The sequence below is a fragment of the Spinacia oleracea genome, chromosome 4 (genome assembly GCF_020520425.1).
Source record: "Spinacia oleracea cultivar Varoflay chromosome 4, BTI_SOV_V1, whole genome shotgun sequence".
Classification (NCBI taxonomy): domain Eukaryota; kingdom Viridiplantae; phylum Streptophyta; class Magnoliopsida; order Caryophyllales; family Amaranthaceae; genus Spinacia; species Spinacia oleracea.
Genome location: NC_079490.1, coordinates 187301961 through 187322444, shown reverse-complemented (window position 1 = coordinate 187322444; position 20484 = coordinate 187301961). Strand labels below are relative to the sequence as shown.

General features: G+C 35.3%; 3 protein-coding genes across 8 annotated transcripts; 1 reads left to right on the top strand and 2 right to left on the bottom strand.

Annotated features, from left to right (window-relative positions):
* Window positions 1–1603: 1603 nt before the first annotated feature.
* LOC110782572 (uncharacterized) lies at window positions 1604–8500 on the bottom strand. 3 transcript variants are annotated; one of them, XM_056843349.1, is made up of 3 exons: window positions 7665–8500; window positions 6677–6842; window positions 1604–2541 (listed from the first exon to the last, which is right to left on the bottom strand). In XM_056843349.1, the coding sequence occupies exons 1-2, from the start codon at window positions 7968–7970 to the stop codon at window positions 6681–6683; spliced, it is 468 nt and encodes a 155-aa protein (XP_056699327.1). In that variant the 5' UTR covers window positions 7971–8500; the 3' UTR covers window positions 1604–2541; window positions 6677–6680. The 3 variants fall into 3 exon arrangements, with proteins under 3 accessions (XP_056699327.1, XP_056699328.1, XP_021842430.2); XM_056843350.1 differs by having other exon boundaries at window positions 1604–2538; XM_021986738.2 differs by lacking the exon at window positions 1604–2541 and having other exon boundaries at window positions 6041–6842.
* A 1006-nt stretch (window positions 8501–9506) lies between these two features.
* On the top strand, window positions 9507–11346 carry LOC110782606 (uncharacterized). Its single transcript, XM_021986768.2, has 2 exons — window positions 9507–10632; window positions 11031–11346. Exons 1-2 carry the CDS (start codon window positions 9658–9660, stop codon window positions 11085–11087), a joined length of 1032 nt encoding a protein of 343 aa, XP_021842460.1. The 5' UTR covers window positions 9507–9657; the 3' UTR covers window positions 11088–11346.
* A 1291-nt stretch (window positions 11347–12637) lies between these two features.
* LOC110782676 (mitogen-activated protein kinase 19) lies at window positions 12638–19791 on the bottom strand. Of its 4 annotated transcripts, none has more exons than XR_008932658.1 (11): window positions 19310–19791; window positions 17217–17628; window positions 16948–17075; window positions 16779–16838; window positions 15352–15501; window positions 15104–15259; window positions 14707–14918; window positions 14492–14593; window positions 14266–14414; window positions 14048–14172; window positions 13178–13315 (listed from the first exon to the last, which is right to left on the bottom strand). XR_008932658.1 is itself a non-coding variant. In XM_021986882.2 (10 exons), the coding sequence occupies exons 1-10, from the start codon at window positions 19331–19333 to the stop codon at window positions 12894–12896; spliced, it is 1815 nt and encodes a 604-aa protein (XP_021842574.2). In that variant the 5' UTR covers window positions 19334–19790; the 3' UTR covers window positions 12638–12893. The 4 variants fall into 4 exon arrangements, 2 of the variants coding, with proteins under 2 accessions (XP_021842574.2, XP_021842576.2); XR_008932659.1 differs by having other exon boundaries at window positions 13199–13315; window positions 14085–14172; XM_021986882.2 differs by lacking the exon at window positions 14048–14172 and having other exon boundaries at window positions 12638–13315; window positions 19310–19790.
* Between the last annotated feature and the right edge of the window lie 693 nt (window positions 19792–20484).

Sequence of the window (20484 nt, the reverse complement as noted above, 5' to 3'; positions counted from 1 at the left end):
ATAATGGATATCTCATGAGTGTGCCCTTTATTTGGAAGATCTCTCAAGTGATTTGAGCAAACAGTTTTGATAAACTTCAGAAATTGTGTCAATTGACTTGGTATTGAATTGCGGAAGCCTTTACACTATATTAGAGCATCCACAATGATAAGCTAATTTGACAATTAGCTTATTCTGCCACATAAGATTTCAAGCTATTTATTGTCTAGCTAATTTGTGCCCCAATGGCTAGCAACTAGCTTGTTATTTAAATTTATTCCACTTGTCCACTTGTCAATTAATTATTTGGCAATTTTGAGAGCTAGTTGTCAAGCAAATTAGCTTGTTTAAGCTAATTTGCTTGGCAAAGCTAATTTGTTATTTTCACTCCAATGGTCTAGCTATTAGCTTGAAACTTTTATAAATTTCAAGCTAGTCTCTAGCTACAACCATTGGAGATGCTCTTAGAGCTAGGGCTTGGAGCTCAAGTAAACTCCTTAATTACACAAGACCTAGGACAAATATTAGGAAATAAACACATATTTACATAATACACCAAAACTGCCATAAACTATATCCAATAAGTTTATATAATTATGTACTATGTTTTATGTTATTCTTTACGGTTACTATTTACACAAATATTGAGACACAAATAGAAAAGTGTGTAAAAAGATGAGTGAATGTAATCAAATATGGATAATAAGTGAGGGAGTGTGAAAATGTGAGTGGGTGTAAGGAAAAATGAATAAAATAAGAGTGATAAATGTTGTGGGGTAAAAAGGGTAAGATAATAAAGTTTCTTGTCCAAAAATAGAATAATGCATAATGTAAAAAAACATTATGAAACATACTAAAACAAAAAACGTAAAAATCATTTTGAAACGGATGTAGTATTACGTTTGCGCCAGTGTTCAACTTATGCGTTATTATGCCATATGGCATGAGCATATCTTAGGTGGAAACTAGGAAGGACAAGGGAAATAAAGACACTCAACTCCGAGCTGTCAAATTCAACTTACAATAAAAAATATGTTCAATTAAATTTAATTAAGTTAAAATCAAAATGAATACTCCGTAGAACACATCCGTATTTCAACAAATACGCATTTTTTATTTTTGCGCAAACAAAATGTCACATGGAGTTATTAACTTATTTCAAATTATTATTATAAATTTGTAACTCACATACTTACAATTCCTTATAATCAAAATACTGCAAAATGTCACAAAGTTAATTTTCTCTAAGCAAAAATCGTTAAGCTCAATTTTATTCATCTTACTTTCATTTTTTTTCCCAGGATAAGTAATTCCATTTAAGTTCAAACAAGATAAGATTAAAAAAAATGAGCACTCTTAAATTCAACGTATGATAAAAATATGTCCAACTAAATTTAAATAGAGCACATATTAATTTCAAAGAATACATAATTTGCCTTTTCGCCAATATCACATGTGAAAAATCGGAGGTTGTTATGATAATTTGTAAGTCAATACTCCCTTCATATCTATTTGTTGACCATATGTTATATTATGATATGTACCTTGAAATTTACTTATTACAAGTAGTCATGATAATTTGAAAGTCAATACAAGTATATATAGTCATGTATCTACTACTCCCTCCATTCCCTTTTGTTCTTCCCCTAAAGAATGTTGGGTGTGGTTTAAGAAAACTGAATCTTGGTTTGTATTGGGATATGAGTAATGATTGGGTGTAAGAATAATGATTGGGTGTAAGAAATTGAATAAAGTAAAGAGAGAGAAAGTATTTAATTAATAGGGAGAAAAGTAGATATTTTATTAAAGTAATGAAAGAAATCAGAAAAAAAATTCAGTCACATGGGGTATGGGACCCATCAGCTCTTACATGGACCAATCAGATTTAAGCATACAATGACTCACGTTTTTTTTGGCTGGAAATTAAGCCCAAACAATTGATTTCAGTTTTCCCTCCAAATTTTCCCCCCAAATAAAAAAACAGGGGATTTTTAATTTCCCTCCAAATTTTTGAGGGGTTGACATAGTGAATTCCCTTTATAAATAGGGTCACTTTCCCCCCACAAAAGACCAAAATCTGACTTTTACCAAGTTCAATAAATACAAGCAAAACACCAAAATTTCTTCCTCAATTCAGCATTAAATAGCAAAAAAACAGGGGACTTAATGGCTTCAGATCAAGAGGATGACGATTTCCTCGGATTTTCTGATGATGAAGGCGATGGCATTAACTCCGATTCTGACTCAGAGGTAGGGGATGATGCTGCTGACTTGGTACAAGCTTCTCAAAATACTGCTGCTGATTTTGGGGACATTGGGTTTAATGAAGATGTACCAAACAGCACTGAATATGTACAGCAAGTACCAGAAGTAGAAGGGGAAGGGCACCAGCAAACTACCAACTTTCAAGAGGTACCATTTCTTTTTGATTTGAACTTTCCACCACCATCAGAAAATGCATCACCAATTCATCATCAAACAGCAACACCCAGAACAGATCATCATAAGCCTAGGACTCCTAGAATAAATAATGAATTGAGGCTTGAAATTTTGGTGTACCTGCTGAATAGAAAAATTCCAGATTCAGAAACTCTTTTGTTTGGGACAATAAGGGATGCAGCCATAGAATTTGATTACAACAGAAAAACCATAGGGTCAATATGGGACAAAGCAAAGAAGCAGAAGGCAGCAATGAATTCATATGTGGTGGAAAGTAAGTATCACAAGTGTGGCAGGAAAAAGGTTCAAGTCACATATGACTCTATTGCACAAATAGCCATGGGGGACAGAACATGCATTGTAGATCTTGCAAGAATGCTCAATTTGGGACCAACAACAGTATGGAGGCTCATCAAGAGGAAAATTATTAAGCCACACTCAAGTCCCTTGCATCCAGGCATTTCAGATGCATGCAAAATGGCAAGGATGAGGTGGGTACTCAGACTAATAATGGATTACACTATACCACAGGAACCAACTTATTACAGCATGTATGACTTCATTCATATTGATGAGAAGTGGTTTTATTTGACTCAAAAAAACCAGAGAGTTTATCTTGCAAACAATGAACCCTATCCACATAGAAGTGCAAGTTCAAGAACCAAGATACCAAAATTCATGTTCATGGCAGCAGTAGCCAGACCAAGGTGGGGTGAAAATGGGAATTGTGAATTTGATGGTAAAATAGGCATCTTTCCATTCACAAATGCAGTTGCAGCCAAGAGGACATCAAAAAACAGAGTAAAGGGGACCATTGAAACAAAGCCAGTGAAGTCTGTGAATCAAATTGAAACAAGGGCAATGATGATCAACATGCTAATTCCAGCAATCAAGGCAAAGTGGCCACCACATGAAGGGGAAAAGGTCATCTATATCATTCAAGATAATGCAAAGGCACATATATTGCAAAATGATCCTGAATGGCAACTACACTACAAACAAGATGGGTTCACTTTTGTGTTGACTCAACAGCCAGCAAACAGTCCAGATTGCAACATCTTGGACTTGGGATTTTTCAGGTCAATACAATCACTTATGCACAAGAAAATGCCTAAAACTGTGGAGGACTTAAGTGGAGCAGTGTATGATTCTTTTAATGAGTTGCATCCTAAGACATTGTCTAATGTGTGGATGACATTACAGTTTGTTTCTAATGAGATTCTAAAACACAAAGGCAACAATGATTACCAACTTCCACACAACAAGAAGAAGATTTTAGAAGATGAAGGCAGACTGCCAGAGCAAGTCAAGGCACCTATATGGGCAGTTAATGAATGCATGCAACTCTATGATGAATGGAAAGCAAACCAGTGAAGCAAGGTGAAAACAATTAGATAACTTTTTGTGTTTTGGGGACATGTTTTTAAATTGACAAGTAAAACCAATGTGTCACTTTTGTAAGCTTAAATGCAAGCATAACATGTAGGCAAAACATTTTGTAAGCATATCTTTTGGAAGCATCAATGAATGAATCTCATGTTTAAGTTTAGTAAAGTTTTTTTTCCATCATTCTTATTCACATCAATGTAGAGTAATCAAGGCAAGGCAATAAACATCAAATGAGTACATAACAAGAACAAGGCAGCATTGGCAGAAAAAGTACAAGGCACAAGAGGTAAGGCAGCATTGGCAACACTATAAACAAGGCAGCATTGGGTTCTTAAGAACAAGGCAGCATTTGCAATATCACAACTCTAAACACATCGGCTTCAAAATGGAAATAAATAATAATATCACATCATTTTCAGATGGAAATTATTCCCATTTTGAAACCGATGCGTCAAAAGATGTAATTTTGACAAAAACAATCAATTCATCATTGATAACACATGGAATATGCCTCACATAAACAAAGATTCATAAATATCTCAGAATGTCCCCAAAAATCATTGAATCAAACCCTTTCCAATTAAACTTAGCTCCTGAAAAACATCATGGATGCTAATGGTGCATGAGTTTGATTGAAAAACAAAGGGTTTGACACTCATAAAATGAAGACTCATCACAGATCACAAGGCATAAGTTCAAAAACTTTATCACATCACATCTCTAAACACATCGGCATCCAAATGGAAAGAATGCATATCACATCATTTTCAGATGGAAATTCTTCCCCATTGGATGCCGATGTGCCAAAAGATGTAATGGACAAAGAAACAAGAACAAAGCAGCAAAAACAAGGAAGCAATGAACAAGGCAACATCATTGACTCTCAGTTTAGTTGTTTTACATCATTGACAGATTTGTTTCTAAATGATTTACAACCTCACCACCAATTCACCAAAGGGGATACTAGATCAATCAATGATGTGACATGATCTGTATTCCCTTTGGTGATTGGTGGTGAGGGACATGTTTAGAATCAAATATCTCAGGTTATCAACACATACATCACAGATCAGAAACACTAACATCATTGAATATCAGAAACACATTATACATGTTTTGCAAGACATGAATTGCCTCTCCTGTCTAACCTGACATAAGATCTCAGAATGTCCCCAAGCATCATTGACACAAACCCTATCCCCTAACACTTAGCTCCGGAAGAGCATCAATGATGCTAATGGTGCACAAGTGTTATTGGAACATTGGGTTTGAGTCTCAGCAAATGAAAGACTCATCACAGATCAAGCATAACAATAACAATCAACAATGCATCAGATCACCATGAACTGATCAAAGCATAGGGTTTGAACCTCATCAAATGAAAGACTCATCACAGACCTCCACTGATTCATGGGACATGAAGCATTAAACAGATCATTAACATGTAGGGTTTCATTTCTCAGACATATTGACACACATCATTGATCAAGTAGTTTCAATACTATCATATCTTTAACATTCTTCTGCCGAATGGAATGATTGATATTCACATAATTTTGTGTGAAATGACATTCACTCCGTTCGACAAAAGAAGTTAAAGGACAATTATCAAAACAAAGATCTCAGAATATCAACACTAACATCATTGAATATCAGAAACACATTATACATGTTTTGCAAGACATGAATTGCCTCTCCTGTCTAACCTGACATAAGATCTCAGAATGTCCCCAAGCATCATTGACACAAACCCTATCCCCTAACACTTAGCTCCGGAAGAGCATCAATGATGCTAATGGTGCACAAGTGTTATTGGAACATTGGGTTTGAGTCTCAGCAAATGAAAGACTCATCACAGATCAAGCATAACAATAACAATCAACAATGCATCAGATCACCATGAACTGATCAAAACATAGGGTTTGAACCTCATCAAATGAAAGACTCATCACAGACCTCCACTGATTCATGGGACATGAAGCATTAAACAGATCATTAACATGTAGGGTTTCATTTCTCAGACATATTGACACACATCATTGATCAAGTAGTTTCAATACTATCATATCTTTAACATTCTTCTGCCGAACGGAATGATTGATATTCACATTCCATTGTGTGAAATGACATTCACTCCGTTCGACAAAAGAAGTTAAAGGACAATTATCAAAACAAAGATCTCAGAATATCAACAATCACATCATTGAAGATCACAAACCTCCTAATATTGATCTCAGAATGTCCCCAAGCATCATTAAAACAACTCCAAACCACAAACACTTAGCGCCCGAGAAATATCATTACTGATACTAATGGCAGCACGAGCATTTGTGGTTAGTTGGACTTGTTCCTCAGCAAAAAAAAGACTCATCATCGATCACAATAAATAAAGGGACATTATTGTATCCTAAAGGGACATGCTTGGACATTAAGCATTCAACACCAGGCCACACTGAGAGGACTGAAATAACTCAAACCCTATCCCCAAATTATATTCATTTCATGCCTTTACTAATCCAAAACATAGTTATACTGATCAAATCTCATACTCACCAAAGCATCATATTTATCATACACAAAACATACCATAAAACAGGGGACATTAAGCCATCAAATCATGTTCATCACACAGACAACATTCCACAAAATTTCATAACCATATGGAAACACCATCATCCAATCATCATTATCAATATCAATATCATAACTTAAAATATCTAACATCAACATCCATACAACTAATCACAACATCATCATCCAAACAACAACACCCCTGGCCAACAACAGATCACAGTTGTTGGCATCCACCTTATGACTCCACAGCTAGCCAGCATTCAATAAAATGAAAAAAGGGAGAAAGGAGACAGACTTATCTAAGCATCATCAGATGCTGAAGCCGATTTTTTTCCCTTTTCTCCTTTCTTTGAGGAGGGATAACCAGATGAAAGTTGTCCTGGAGACCCAACAGCATCACCATTCTCATTTTCACACTCTCCAACATACACCAGATCAAATGAATCAGACCCACTTGGTTCCTTGCAATCAATAGGGGACAAACAACATGATTAGTGCCATAATAAAATAACAGGGGACCATGAATTAAAATCAGATTTAATCAAACAACTCAAAATAAAGTTCCAAATAATTTCAGATCACCATGGTTACCACATGCAATGAGATAAATGAAAGCAAATCACACAATAATTCCATTAAAATCCAACTAATTTTCGGAATACATCCAGATCCCATTTTTACCCAAAAAATGTGAAATGATATCCCAAATACATCCAGATCCCATTTTTAACCACATGCAATGGGAAAACAGATCAACAAAACACATGAATATTCCGATTTTCTTCAAATAATTTCCAAATAGCTCCAAATAAAATCAGAACTCAATTTTAACAACATGCAATGAAAAAACAGAGCCCAAAATAAAATCAGAACTCAATTTTAACAACATGCAATGAAAAAACAGAGCCCAAAATAAAATCAGAACTCAATTTTAACAACATGCAATGAAAAAACAGAGCACAAAATAAAATCAGAACTCAATTTTAACAACATGCAATGAGAAAACAGAGCAAAGAATAACATAAAAAGCCCGAATGAATCCAACAAATCTCCAAAAAATTCCCAAAAAATTCGAAAAAATACCAGATCTGCATTTTTAACACATGCAATGGGAAATCAGAGCAACTACTCCAGAAAATAATCCGAGTTTAATGAACAATACTCCAAATAAATCAAACATTTATCAAATCCCACTTTTTTAGACATGCAAACATTCATCAAACCATTTTAATAAAACCGACATCAATAACCCTAAATAAATCGCAAAAAATCAAAATTAATACCTCATCGGAATCTCCTTCACCGAAAAAACGCAGATCTGAGGGAGTGGGTTTCCGATCGTCATATTTTGACTCAACCTCCTCTCCTGGCTCCACTTCCCTCTTCCGAAACCATTCTTCCAAATAGTTTCGAGTACTCGTATTTTCTTTTTGGGCCAAATACAGATTGTTTTTATATTCGGCGGAGTAGGAATGCTCGTTATTGGGACAGTTGCACTTGGATCCCCAATCACAGTTGGAATCGGGGATTCTTTGACCAGAAGTTCCCACCCCAGAATCACCTCGAGTTCTAGACAAAGAAGAACCCATAAAGTACCAGAAAAACAGAGATCAGCGACGATTAGGGACCAAAAAGGGGACAAAAATAGAGGGGATCTGATCGGAAAATGATTCCGAGTAATTTTTATGAACGTTTTTCTGCGAAAACGTTTCAGATTTGCGAGATTTGGAGAGGAAAACCCAGATCAGAGGCGGAAAACCTAGGGTTTTCTCAAGAACAGGGGAGGAATTTTAAGAGAGAGAGAGAGTGAAATAAGAGAGAGAGAGAGATCCGAAGAGGTGAGAGAGAGAAATCAGAATGAGAGGTGAGGGAGGGATTGTGAGATAGGGACGGGTAATAAAGGGAGGGGGGGTAGGGTTAGGTTAATTAATTAAATAAGGTGGGTGGGGTAAAAGTGGGTGGGAAAGGGTAGAATCTTAGGGTATTTTTTGTAAATAGTGGGGAATCTTAGGGTAAATTGGTAAAAAAACTATGGCCAAAAATAGTAAAGATTCAGTAGGGGAAGAACAAAAAGAAATGCTAAAAAAGGAAATGGGAAGAACAAAAAGGAATGGAGGGAGTACTACTTGCACGTACTCATAAAGTTTGAAAAAAGACACAGATATCTCATCTCCTTGTAAAACTTTGGCTCGAAGTCTTAATAAAACACAATCACCTAGGCACGCTTGTTAATGCACGATTTTAAACATTAATATCTCTAATTATGAATAGAAACAATTATAAAAAGTTAATGTAAATCACAAAAGACCCTACATGACTATGTTATTTTTTCTTATAGAATTATTATAAAAAAAAAAACATTCATTAAGACAAATCTAGTAAGATTTCACATTAGTATTGTTTTTTTCTTAAATATAAATCACAAAATAATGTCAAAAACTTGTGTAAGGCTCTGTTTTATTTTATCTTAACTTATATTAATTTAACTGAACTTATCTGAACTGGAAAAAAAACTTATTTGTGTGTAAAGTATATGAAAAAAACTTATTTTTTTCTGAAATAAGTCAAAATAAGTCGACCATAACATAGCCTAAATAGTATCAAAATAAAATTGTGGCAATTAAAAAAAAAAAAAAGATAAAGTATATAAAAGGCTAAAGTTAGGCCCTGTTCTTTTGGACTTTATTGTAGTTCCATTCAGTTCAGTTCAGTTCAGTTAAGTTTAGTTCGGTTCAGTTCATTTCAGTTCAGCTCCATTCAGTTCAGTTCAAAAAAACGAATTCGTCTTTCTTTATATATATTCAGTTCAATTCAACCAAACAAAGTTCAGAAAAACAGTACCTTAAACAAGGGACAGATGAATTACTTAATACTCCGTACTACTACTACTAACTACTCGCGAATCGAACTTTAAAAAGTTTTTTAAAAAAAACTCTCACCTACACGTTATGGGTCCCACACGAAAATTAACGTTGAAATATTTCAAAACATCTCTCGCGCCTTTGTCAAATTACTCAAATATTTCAAACTCCAAATCACAAAAAATAACTGGAAAATAAAATTGCGACATTTCAAAAAAATTTAACCATCTTTTTAAAAAGTTGGCGCTATTTTCAACCCGCAAAAATCAAAACCAACATTTTTAATTTCCCGGCATTCTCATTATCTCTACCTTTGAATTCATTTTTAGTCTCTCCAAAACCTAAACAATCCCAAATCGTTTCAACATTCTTCCCTAATCTCCCAATTTTCTCTGCTAATCTTTCTCTCCCAAAAATGGATGCAAACTTCAATTCTTTACCTCCATTAAAACGTTTCAGGCTGCTGCAACAACAAGAACAGCAGCAGCAGCAGCTTGCTTTGTCGAAACCTGAATCGGTGCTGAAGCCGAAAGCTTTACCATTTTCACCCTCTAACCTCCCAGCTAAAAAGAGAAAATATACCCGAGATTCATTTTTTGATTTCGATGAAAACAAAGAAAACATCCCTCCTTCAATCAGCCCTCCTACACCCTACTGTTTACCTACCAAGAAAAGGATTTGGGCGATTAAACCCGAACTCAGCCCTGTTAAATCCACTCTTCCTTTAACCATTGATCTGAATCTAGAGTATGACCCATCTGTTGAATCTAAAGTGGAGAGTGATGTTGGGGAGGAGGAATCGATTCGAGTCGAAATCGAAGTGGAAGGAAAAGATGATGATGATGATGATGATGGGATATTATGTGCTGTATGTGAGAGCACAGATGGTGATCCATCAGATCCGATTGTGTTTTGTGATGGATGTGAACTTATGGTTCATTCCAGTTGTTATGGTAACCCTCTTGTTAAGGGTATTCCTCAAGGAGAATGGTTCTGTGCTCAATGCTCAGACTTAAACTCACAACTTCCGGCTTGCAAGTACAAATGTTGTCTTTGTCCTGCAACTGGTGGTGCTATGAAGCCTACGAGTGATGGCCAGTGGGCCCACATTGTGTGTGCTGTTTTAGTCCCAGAGGTTTTCTTTGAAGATCCCGAGGGCCGGGACGGGATCGATTGCTCCAAGATCCCTAAGAGGAGGTGGAGGGATATGTGTTATTTGTGTAAAGGGACTAATGGGTGTGCTATTCAGTGTTCTGAGATTAAGTGTCCTTTGGCATTTCATGTCAGTTGTGGTTTGAAGGATGATCTCACTATTGAGCTTAAAGAAGGGAAAAATACTGGTGGGATTGTTGCTGGGTTTTGCAAAAAACACACAGAACTCTGGAAAAAGGTTAAATTTTATCACTTTTTATCTTATGTTGTGTTAGGCCATGTTCTGTTCACCTTATTTCCACTTATTTCAGGAAAGATAAGTTCAGATAAGTTCAGATAAGTTCAGATAAGTTCAGATAAGTTCAGATAAGTTCAGATAAGTTCAGATAAGTTCAGTTAAGTTCAGTTAAGTTCAGATAAGTTCAGATAAGATAAGTTTAGGAAAAATAAGGTTGGTCAAGTACAATTTATAACTAAAATAAGTTTTGATAAGTTTTAATAAGTTCAGATAAATTCAGATAAGATAAGTTCAGGAAAAATAAGTGTAAATCAGGTGAATAGAACGCAACTTTAATAAGATGTGAAAATGGTTGATACTTATGTCGTTTTTGCTTCGTTTGATTTTCATTCTTGCAGCAAAAACAAACAGGAAAGTTCAAGATTGTGGCCAGAGATGAGGACCAGAAGTTCTGACAACTTTGAATTGGTTGAAAGTTTCTGAATTCTGGGTTTTAGCAAACACAATAGTAGTTTTTTTTTTTGTTTGTTTATTTTGTTTTGGATTATGGGTATTAGGGATCTTTTGATTTTAGATAGATACTGACGAATGTGATCTGAAATACATGCTAGTCGTTTCTTTTTTATTGAAAAATTGCACCTGTAATTCAATCATAAAACATGTTCCATGTAATGTTCACATCAGTTGAATATGAATCAGTGGTTTATTCCTTGATATTTCATTCAAGCAGCATTCTCGAGCCGAATAGCTGATGAGCTAATCCAAAGCTAATAACTAGTTGTGCAATTGTGCTACTATGTTAGTCTCCCTTGAGTTTTTCCGAGTTAATCTCGTTGATTGGGAAAATTGTCCCAATCAAATGGCATTTCTGTAAATAAATGAACATTTTATTACAAAAATGCCATTAAAAGTGGGCCTAACTACAGTCACATGCTATTTGATATGGGCCCATATATATTCAACATTATATTTTTTAAATACATCAACAACCCTGTAATATACCGTTAACGACTAGCAATATACAATAAACATCCATTAATATGCTATCAACAACTATAAAAATACAGTCAATCACTTACGATGAACAATATGAACTTTAATAATACATAATCACTCATAGAATATACAATCAACGACTAATATTAAACAATCAACACCAATTAATATACAATCAAGAATTTGCCATTTGATTGGAAAGTTTTCCCAATCACTGTAATATACAGTCAACAGATAAAATTATACTGCCTATACTTTCCCAACAAAGTATTTACGAATTTGCCATTTGATTGGAAAGTTTTCCCAATCACTGAGATTAACTCGGAATTTCTCGTCTCCCTTTTGCACCGCTATTAAGAGAGTAATCTTTAGTACCCACGCTTAGAAGATGATAGCTGTAGTTGAAGGTATGGTTCTAAATGCCAAAGAATGCCATGCTCATCCTCAAGCTTACACAGAAGAAGTAATGAAGTAGTGAGTGTATCAGTGTATGTATAATGAATCAAAATCCCACCAGCATATACAACATCTACGATCTAAGCCTACATTATATGAGTGAACTCATTCAATGCTACTTCATTTGAAACATCAACTACTTCCTCCGTTCCACAATAGATGCATCGTTTCTCATTTGCGCACTATTCATCAATCACCTTTGACAACCATTATTTCACTGTTGTGTAAGAAAAAAACATGGTCAAGTGAGATCTTGTTAAATTCGTATTAATGCAAGGATTTCAAATATAACTTTTTATAATTTTTACTTATACGCATTTAGAGATATTAATGTTTAAAGAAGCGTGTTGGCATACGTGCAAAAACAAATGATGCATGTATTGTGGAACGGAGGAAGTAGTAAAGAGCAATTGAAAATTGCAAGCAATACTTATTATGAGTAAAGCTGTTGTCAATATCAAGCTGTCATTTTGACATTAGGCAAAACTTTGGATGAAAATTGAGATAGAAGCTCTCTATATGGGCATCTCGGCAGGATTATGAAAAGGATATATAAAACTAATTAAAATCTGATTACTTTATTTATTTACTTATTCTAAGTGTATAAGCAGGAAATATGAACTATAAATGATCTATCTACTGGATAAAGTACAACTCAAATGATGTATACAAACTACATAATTTCAGCACAATTAACAATCCAAGGTAAGGGAGGACATAGAAGCTCAACCTTCCAGGATAGACAACCCCAGCACAATGCCTAATTAATAATACAAAGGAAAGAACATAAGCCAACTTGTTAGCAATATTTATGTCAATCCATATTGAACAGTGCCTGCATTTCTGCGAGCTGTCATTGCAACTGCTGTAGCGCCAAATTGCGATTGAGCTTGAATTAGTTTTGCATCGAGGGCAACTCTGCTACTATATTGATCCGACTTTGGCTGAGGTTGGTGATACGGGTTAGTGTTAATGTCAATAGCAACTTCATGGGATGGCTGTACAGGTAGCTGTTGCTGTTGCTGTTGCTGTTTAGCCCATGTAGTGTGGCTGTGTTCATTTTCTGGCCCAGGCTTGGCTTGAGTTGACCTGATGTGTGGCCTCAAGTAGTATTGTGGCGAGGCAGTCTGTGCTGGTAACACTGCATTTTGCATAGCATCATACCCATCTTTCACGCTTTTCCCAGCCTCATATGAAACAACAGGTCCTACAACTCTTCCTGGTCTTGCTGCTGAAAACACAACACGATAGAGAAACTTCAATAATATGTTACTGCAACACCCTTATTTCCCTAGCCATATACAAAAGCTTTTAAACAACTTGAGCTTTAAAAAAAATACTGTCTTCTGTTAATTCCACAATTTGGAGTTTCATGCATGCCAGCGCACATTCTATTAATATTTTGAATTAAAATTTGTCAAAAATTGATATTTCTAAAGTACATTACCAGACAGTTGTTTTTTTCCCAAGTGACTATTTTTCTTGCATAAAAATCACCTAAATAAATGGTATGTGTAAATATTGTAAAAGTCCAAATGGTGCCATCATAAAAAATAAATTAAACAGAGGAAGTATATAAACCTCTATTCGTCCCCAAATAATAGGCCACACTTAATTGCTGGTATTCAAAATTTCATATCCCCACAACACATATGTAACCTATCCAAGCTGTCATTACAGATAACATGGTAAGTCATATTTTTACCTTGCTAATTTTAGAAAAAAGCGGCCTGTCATTTTAGGATTGTTTGGATTATTTTTTAGTGATGGGGGGAGTAGATGGAGAGGAAATAAAAAGACTACCAACTTCGTTTTTCTCTCTTCACTCAAGACTCTGACATACATGAACCATGTGATTTTTTTTCCTGTCATTTTCGTGAATGTATCCAAGCTAGAAGAACTCAATGTGATTGTGCACAATAAAGAAATCAAATCTAACAAGAGGATTGTATAAGATTTAGACCAAAATCACTCAGAAACGCAAGGCAGGAACATTTAACCATAGGGCACACAGCTAAGCAATTGTTGAAGCCATTTGACATCAAATCCCGGATCAGAAGAAGAATCACAAGACCTTTTCTGAAGTCCCTGTTCAATATTTTCTCTGGTGATATCAGAACAATGCGGCTTACAGATAACAGACCATAAAGGGGATACCATCAGCAGGATAATGAAAGATACCTGGTGGAACTCTTGGTGGCTGTCTTGTAGTGTTAGATAAGTTTCCATAACTTTCAGATGTTCTCATCTCCTCTTTAACTTGATGGTCCCTGTATGAAGACGCCAGAGGCAGTGGCTTGGGAGGTACAGTACTAGAGTGTACCGTGGACCTGAAAGATGACATGGTTAGGAAACATGTAAAAAGTATTCATCCAACGCCACCAAAAGGAGAAAGCTGTATCTATACCTTGGAAGGGAAATATGTTTTCGCTCTAACGGGATGACTGGTCCACTTCGACCACTATTTTCTTCAAGATGTGCAAACTGCTTTTTAAACTGACCTATAGCACTGCACATGTAAACCAGTTCTTTAATAAGCAATAGCCAAAACAAGTCATTTCCAAGCAACATGGGACCAGAAGTGAAAGAAACGAAACCAGCACATCCCATATATAATCTCACCTAGGATATATATAATTACTCCCTTCATTTCCATTCATGTAGTCTTTGAGCAACTGAGGATGGTATTCAAGGATCTCCCGGTAAATCAAATCCCTAACATCGTCCTTAGTCACCCTCCGTCTCTCAAACTCAAACTCTAATTTTGAGATCGGCTGGCACGCAGGCTCTCTTTCCACTCTAGATAAGCCTTTAAAGTACGGATCAGCTAGAGCCTGATAGAAAACATATTTTCCATACCCAACAGAATTATAAGTATCATACTCTTAATTTGACAACTTCCTTTCTCTATTGATAGAGTTTAGTGTTGAGAGCACTAATTGATGCGAATAGTAGGATATTCTTATCAAATAAACAATTAATTATCCAGTGAACAGAAAAATTAGACAGGGACGCTAACCTCTTCAGCAGTTGGTCTGTCCTTCGGATCAAAAGATAACAATCTTTTTAGCAAACGCAGCGCTAAAGGATCTGCATTTGGAAACTTCTGAGAGAAAGGAACAGGCTGCTTTTTTCGCATATCGGTCAAGTACTTGCGAGCCTTATCATTGCGGACCTGAATCCAAAGGAAAGTTTAAGATCATGACAACAAAAGCATATAAGACCCAGAAAGCAAACAAAATATCTAACGTAGTAGAAAAACCATACCCCAGATATAACATCATGCAATGGTGTACCCAGAAGATCTGTGATTATGTCTAACTGATGAACCACGCTTTTCCCCGGAAACAACGGTTTTCCAGTCAGCACCTCAGCAAATATGCAACCAATGCTCCATATATCGATAGCAGGTGTATACTGCACTAGGCAAAGTCAAGAGTCAGATAAATTATCAAAATTAATGCATGTGACTCCAATCAAACCGCTTCAGCGAAACGGTCACAAAACTGGACACTGTTACCTGAAGGACAAGAAATATCAACTTCCAGGTGAGATCAATAATCCTCCCTGAACAAGAATTATTTTGATCTATGTATTACTATAACTTAAACGACTAAAAATAAATTATAGTATTGAAATGCATTACATGTCAGAAGTAAAATTCATAACTGAGGTGGTTTAAATTTAATAAGCCTAAGTGATTTTGATAACCAGTAACTTAGCAAGGACAGAAAAGACAACAAGAATGAATTACAAATAGAATGATACAACAGGCAGAAGGTGAACAAACAGCATTAGTAGGCCCCAACAACCTATGTAATATTGCTCCCTGCTACAAGCTATCTTACTGAGCATACTGAACACTTCATTTTCCCTTGAGGATTGCCATTTATCTTCAAATATTTATACTACAGTCTACAATCGTGTAAGAAACCAAGCAACACAGCCTATGTAGGTGCACCTAAAAACCTAAATCCATACTACATAAATGACACTACAATTGTTTCCATATGATGGAGAGATGCACTTAATATCAGTTACAGATATCGCATTGTCTTTTTGCCTTTCAAAGTTTAATTAGACAATTTACCAAGTTAATAAGCCACTCGTGATATTTGGTTGCTTTCAAGGCAAATTAAAAACGTAGTAAAACACCTCATGGAAGCCTCTTCATCTTATAGATTATCCAAATTAGGTTATGACATTAAATTTTCTAAATGAAAACAGAGTCCAATAGCTAGATAAGATTTATGAATGAAGGATGAAGTAATTTTTGTATACAGTTTTTATTTTTGAGTAAAAAAATGTAACATATTCATTCCTTTACAGATCAAACCAACAAACATTTCTCAACTAACACAGGCATAATGTTATTACTCCATAAGCAATAAGAACACCAATAAGTATTCAAGTTCAACAATTGGTACAGGTTAATATCCATACATCAAAGAAATAAAACAGCAGATATCGCAAAGTAGACATGGAGTTGAAATGATGAACTTTTCAAGGAATTGAACAATTAAAAAATTCATTTGTATCAGAATAGAATATCAGCCACGGAAAATGACAATGCACTAGTACTAAATTCCACATATATAAAGCATAATACTGCATAAAATAAAACAAGTCTATGACAACTGCATTAGTAAACTTCCAAGTTTTTACAGACAGATATGTAAGGTGAACATGCATACCTTAGAGAAAAATGATCCACAAAGTTCTGGTGCCCTATACCATCTTGTAGCAACGTAATCCTGTAAATGATACAGTTAAGCACAGAGCAAATGAACTTCAGCAACAATGAGAGAGATCACCATTAACCAACAGAAAGTACATAAGTATGTCTTCAGATGAAAGATGTACCGTCCAAAATATTGTAGTAGGAGTATCATTAAACGCTACTCTAGCCAGACCAAAGTCGCAAATTTTGAGTTTGCAATTTGCATTGGCCAATATGTTTTTGGGCTTAAGATCTCGGTGGTACACATTAGCTGCAACAATCATATTAAAGTGAATGTAATAAGAATATGCACACAAAAGAAAGAGACAAGATCAAATTAGGAAGAAAAGACTATTACAAATTACAATTAACATGAAACAGTGGAATTACAGAGAGCTGGATAAAATAGTACCTGTATGCATGTATTTTAGAGCGCGCAACATTTGGTAGAGGAAAAACTGGTGGTGCTCACGGGTCAAGTCATCATTAGCTTTGATGACTTGATGAAGATCAGACTCCATAAGCTCAAAGACAACGTAAATATCTCTGAAATCTCTCTTAGATGGTGGCAACATAATACGTTTTATCTCAACAATATCAGGATGCCGCAAAAGCCTCAACAACTTTACTTCTCGCAGGATTCGGATAGCATCAGAGATATGCTCATAAATATCATTTATTTTTTTAATGGCCACTTTTTCCCCTGTATGTGTATCAATTGCAGCACAAACAACTCCATAGCTTCCTTTTCCTATAACTTCAAGAATTTTGTATCTGTTTGCTTCACCATAGTCAGTGAAGAATTCTACATCTTTTGTTGGACCCTGCAAAATCAGTCCACAATAATTAGTTAGACTTAGGTGCCAGAAGAAAGCACAAGGTTACAGTGAAAAATGTCTTCCAAAAAACATACTGCAAGGAAAGGGTGCAAAATTTCGCGCATACATTTCGCAGCCCTCCCCATTATAGGTCTACATTTCTACAGAAGAACTAATTATCCCCACCCTTTCCAGGAGTACATGATAATCAGTTCCAGACTTTATGAATTCACTTTTAGAATTTATCATGATCTAGGTCATCCGATATCTCTCAACATGATAAACAGATAGACATTCTGGATTGGACCTTGATGATGTTGCACTCATGTTTGCCAAATAAATTATTAGCAGATACGAAACAAGCACACTATCTTTTGTTTGATTACCATTTTCTAACTCGGCCAACAATGAAGTTAATATTCTCTTATTTGACAAGAATTTTCTCCGAAGTAGATTTCAAATAGATGTTCATTCCTAATGAAGTGAAAGATTCACACCATTCTACACCATTACGCTTCTTGATTATTATAAAGTGGGGCGCCTGTTCCTGTTAGTTTGCACATCAACTAAAAGTACCTTTTCTCTATCATGAATGGTAAGGCAGCATAGTTCCAACCCCCCCTCCCTAACCCCAAATGAGGTGAGAGCCTCTCCATAAGCAGATATCAAACAACAGTTTTTATCAGAGGCGGATATCAAACAACAGTTCCGATCAGAAGCGGAAATCAAACAACCATATTCATCAGTAGCAGCCATAAAATCACATACAGGAACCTAATCAAACAAGTTGATTGAAGAACCAGCCACTTTAATCATGAAGCCGTATTGAACTATGCCAATGGCATTATTCAAAAAATGAAACTACCCATCCCCATTCACAACCAAACCCAATAGGAAAGAGCTTCCATTTCATTAAACCAACTACAAATATTAAGGGCAAACCGACAACGAAAAGCTTAGTACAAAATCAAGTTTTCAGGTAAATGATAAAACTCCAAAACCATATTATCCCAAACAGGAAAAACAGGAGAACTGTTTTGTTTGGTACCAAGGTCAATATGACCAAAATGACATAACTAAGAAAAGGTGATACGTGCCGTTGCTTTGATAAACACCCTGTTGACTTTGATTCACCAACTTCCTGCCAAACAAGCCCTAAGCTCACTCTTCCTCCACCGACAATGATATTCCCACCAACATAGCATACATCATCATTCCAAATATAAAAAACAGTACAAAATTATATCACCTCATCTCTAAAAATAATTTTTTCTATGGACTATTACCCAAATCTAACAATTATGTTTAAAAATATATGGATTCTTATGAATTTTTCTAGTACAAAGTTAAATTCCCCAATTCAAAATTGAGCTCAAGTCTGAGAATGCGAATTAAACTCGAGTTTGAATCCCGTCTACATCATCGCCCCTCTGTGAGACCCATTGAGCTGAATTATCTATCCTGACATGATCTTCAAGAAAACCCAACTTAAATTAAGAACATTGAAAGTCATAAATTTAAATTTTGTACTTGAACTACAAGAACAAAAGACAGACAAATCGCCATTTCCAATGCAATTAGGGCACTTTAATCCCACCCACCCAAAAATCAAAATTGAATTAAAATTAATAAAAACAATAGATCTAAACTTGCTTTACAAACACTCAAAATTCAAATTAGATCTAACCTTCTTCCTCTGATCTTGCTGCATCTTCTTCTTAATAATCAATCAAATCCAAGAACCCTTAATTTCAATTATTTTCCAGTAAACCCCACAAAATATATGGACGAAAATGATGCTATTTTTTTATTTTTTTTTATTTTTTATGTGTTTTTTAGTTCTCTCTCCGTTTTAATTCCAAGAAGAGGGAAGAATCAGCCGCATTTACCCCAGCTACAACGGCGGCGAATAAGAAGGGTAGAAGAGTCTTTTTGCAAGAACTCAAGCTTTCTCATATACTTCTCAAACCCCCTCCTCCTCTACCTGGAAAACCTCCAACCTATCTCTGCTACAAAAAAAATTGACCTTTTTACCCGTCTTCTAGAATTGTAGGGAAAAAAAAGGGGAAGAGAGGAAATGGGTATTTGTTGCAGAAGTGAAGAGGAGAGAGAAAATGAAGATGAGAGGCTCAGAGATTTGAAATGAAATAGGAGGAGAGAGATTTGAGAAGAAACAAGGAAACATCGTTTTATATGGATGGCCTTTTTATTTTTACTTTTATTGTTTTATTTTATTTTATTTATGGACCCTTTTATTTATTTTAACATCTATACTAATATATTAAAAAGCGTTTTGAATAACGCACGTATACCTCTCCTTATTACGCCACGTCACCACTAATTAGCATCATGACATGTCATTACAACCAAAAAACCATCTACTAAGGATTGAACAACCAAAAAAACATCTACTAAGGATTGAACACAAGACCTCTTTGTTAAAAGTTACACTTCTTACCATCTTAACCAACTACAACTTATGTAATATCTTTCCATATAAGCAAATATATTATTTTTACAATAAACCATACATTGAATAAAAGTGAATGAAAAAAAGGGAATGATTATTTAATTTATAAATGTACAGTTATTACTTTGAAGAAAAGGATCCGACTTTGTTTAGATTTTTGGATGTGGGGTTTTAGATCTGGGAGGTTGTTGATCGGCCACTAATCTTATGTCACCACCGTAATTTGATGATGACACCTCTCTACCTGCCCATAATTATATAAAAAAAAACCCGAATAAAAGTCAAAATTCGGGGCAACGCCCGGACTACACACTAGTTAATTAATTAAATAATGGGATTATTGTTTTTGTAAGAATTGAATTTGTAGTCTGTGAATATACGGAGTATGAAAA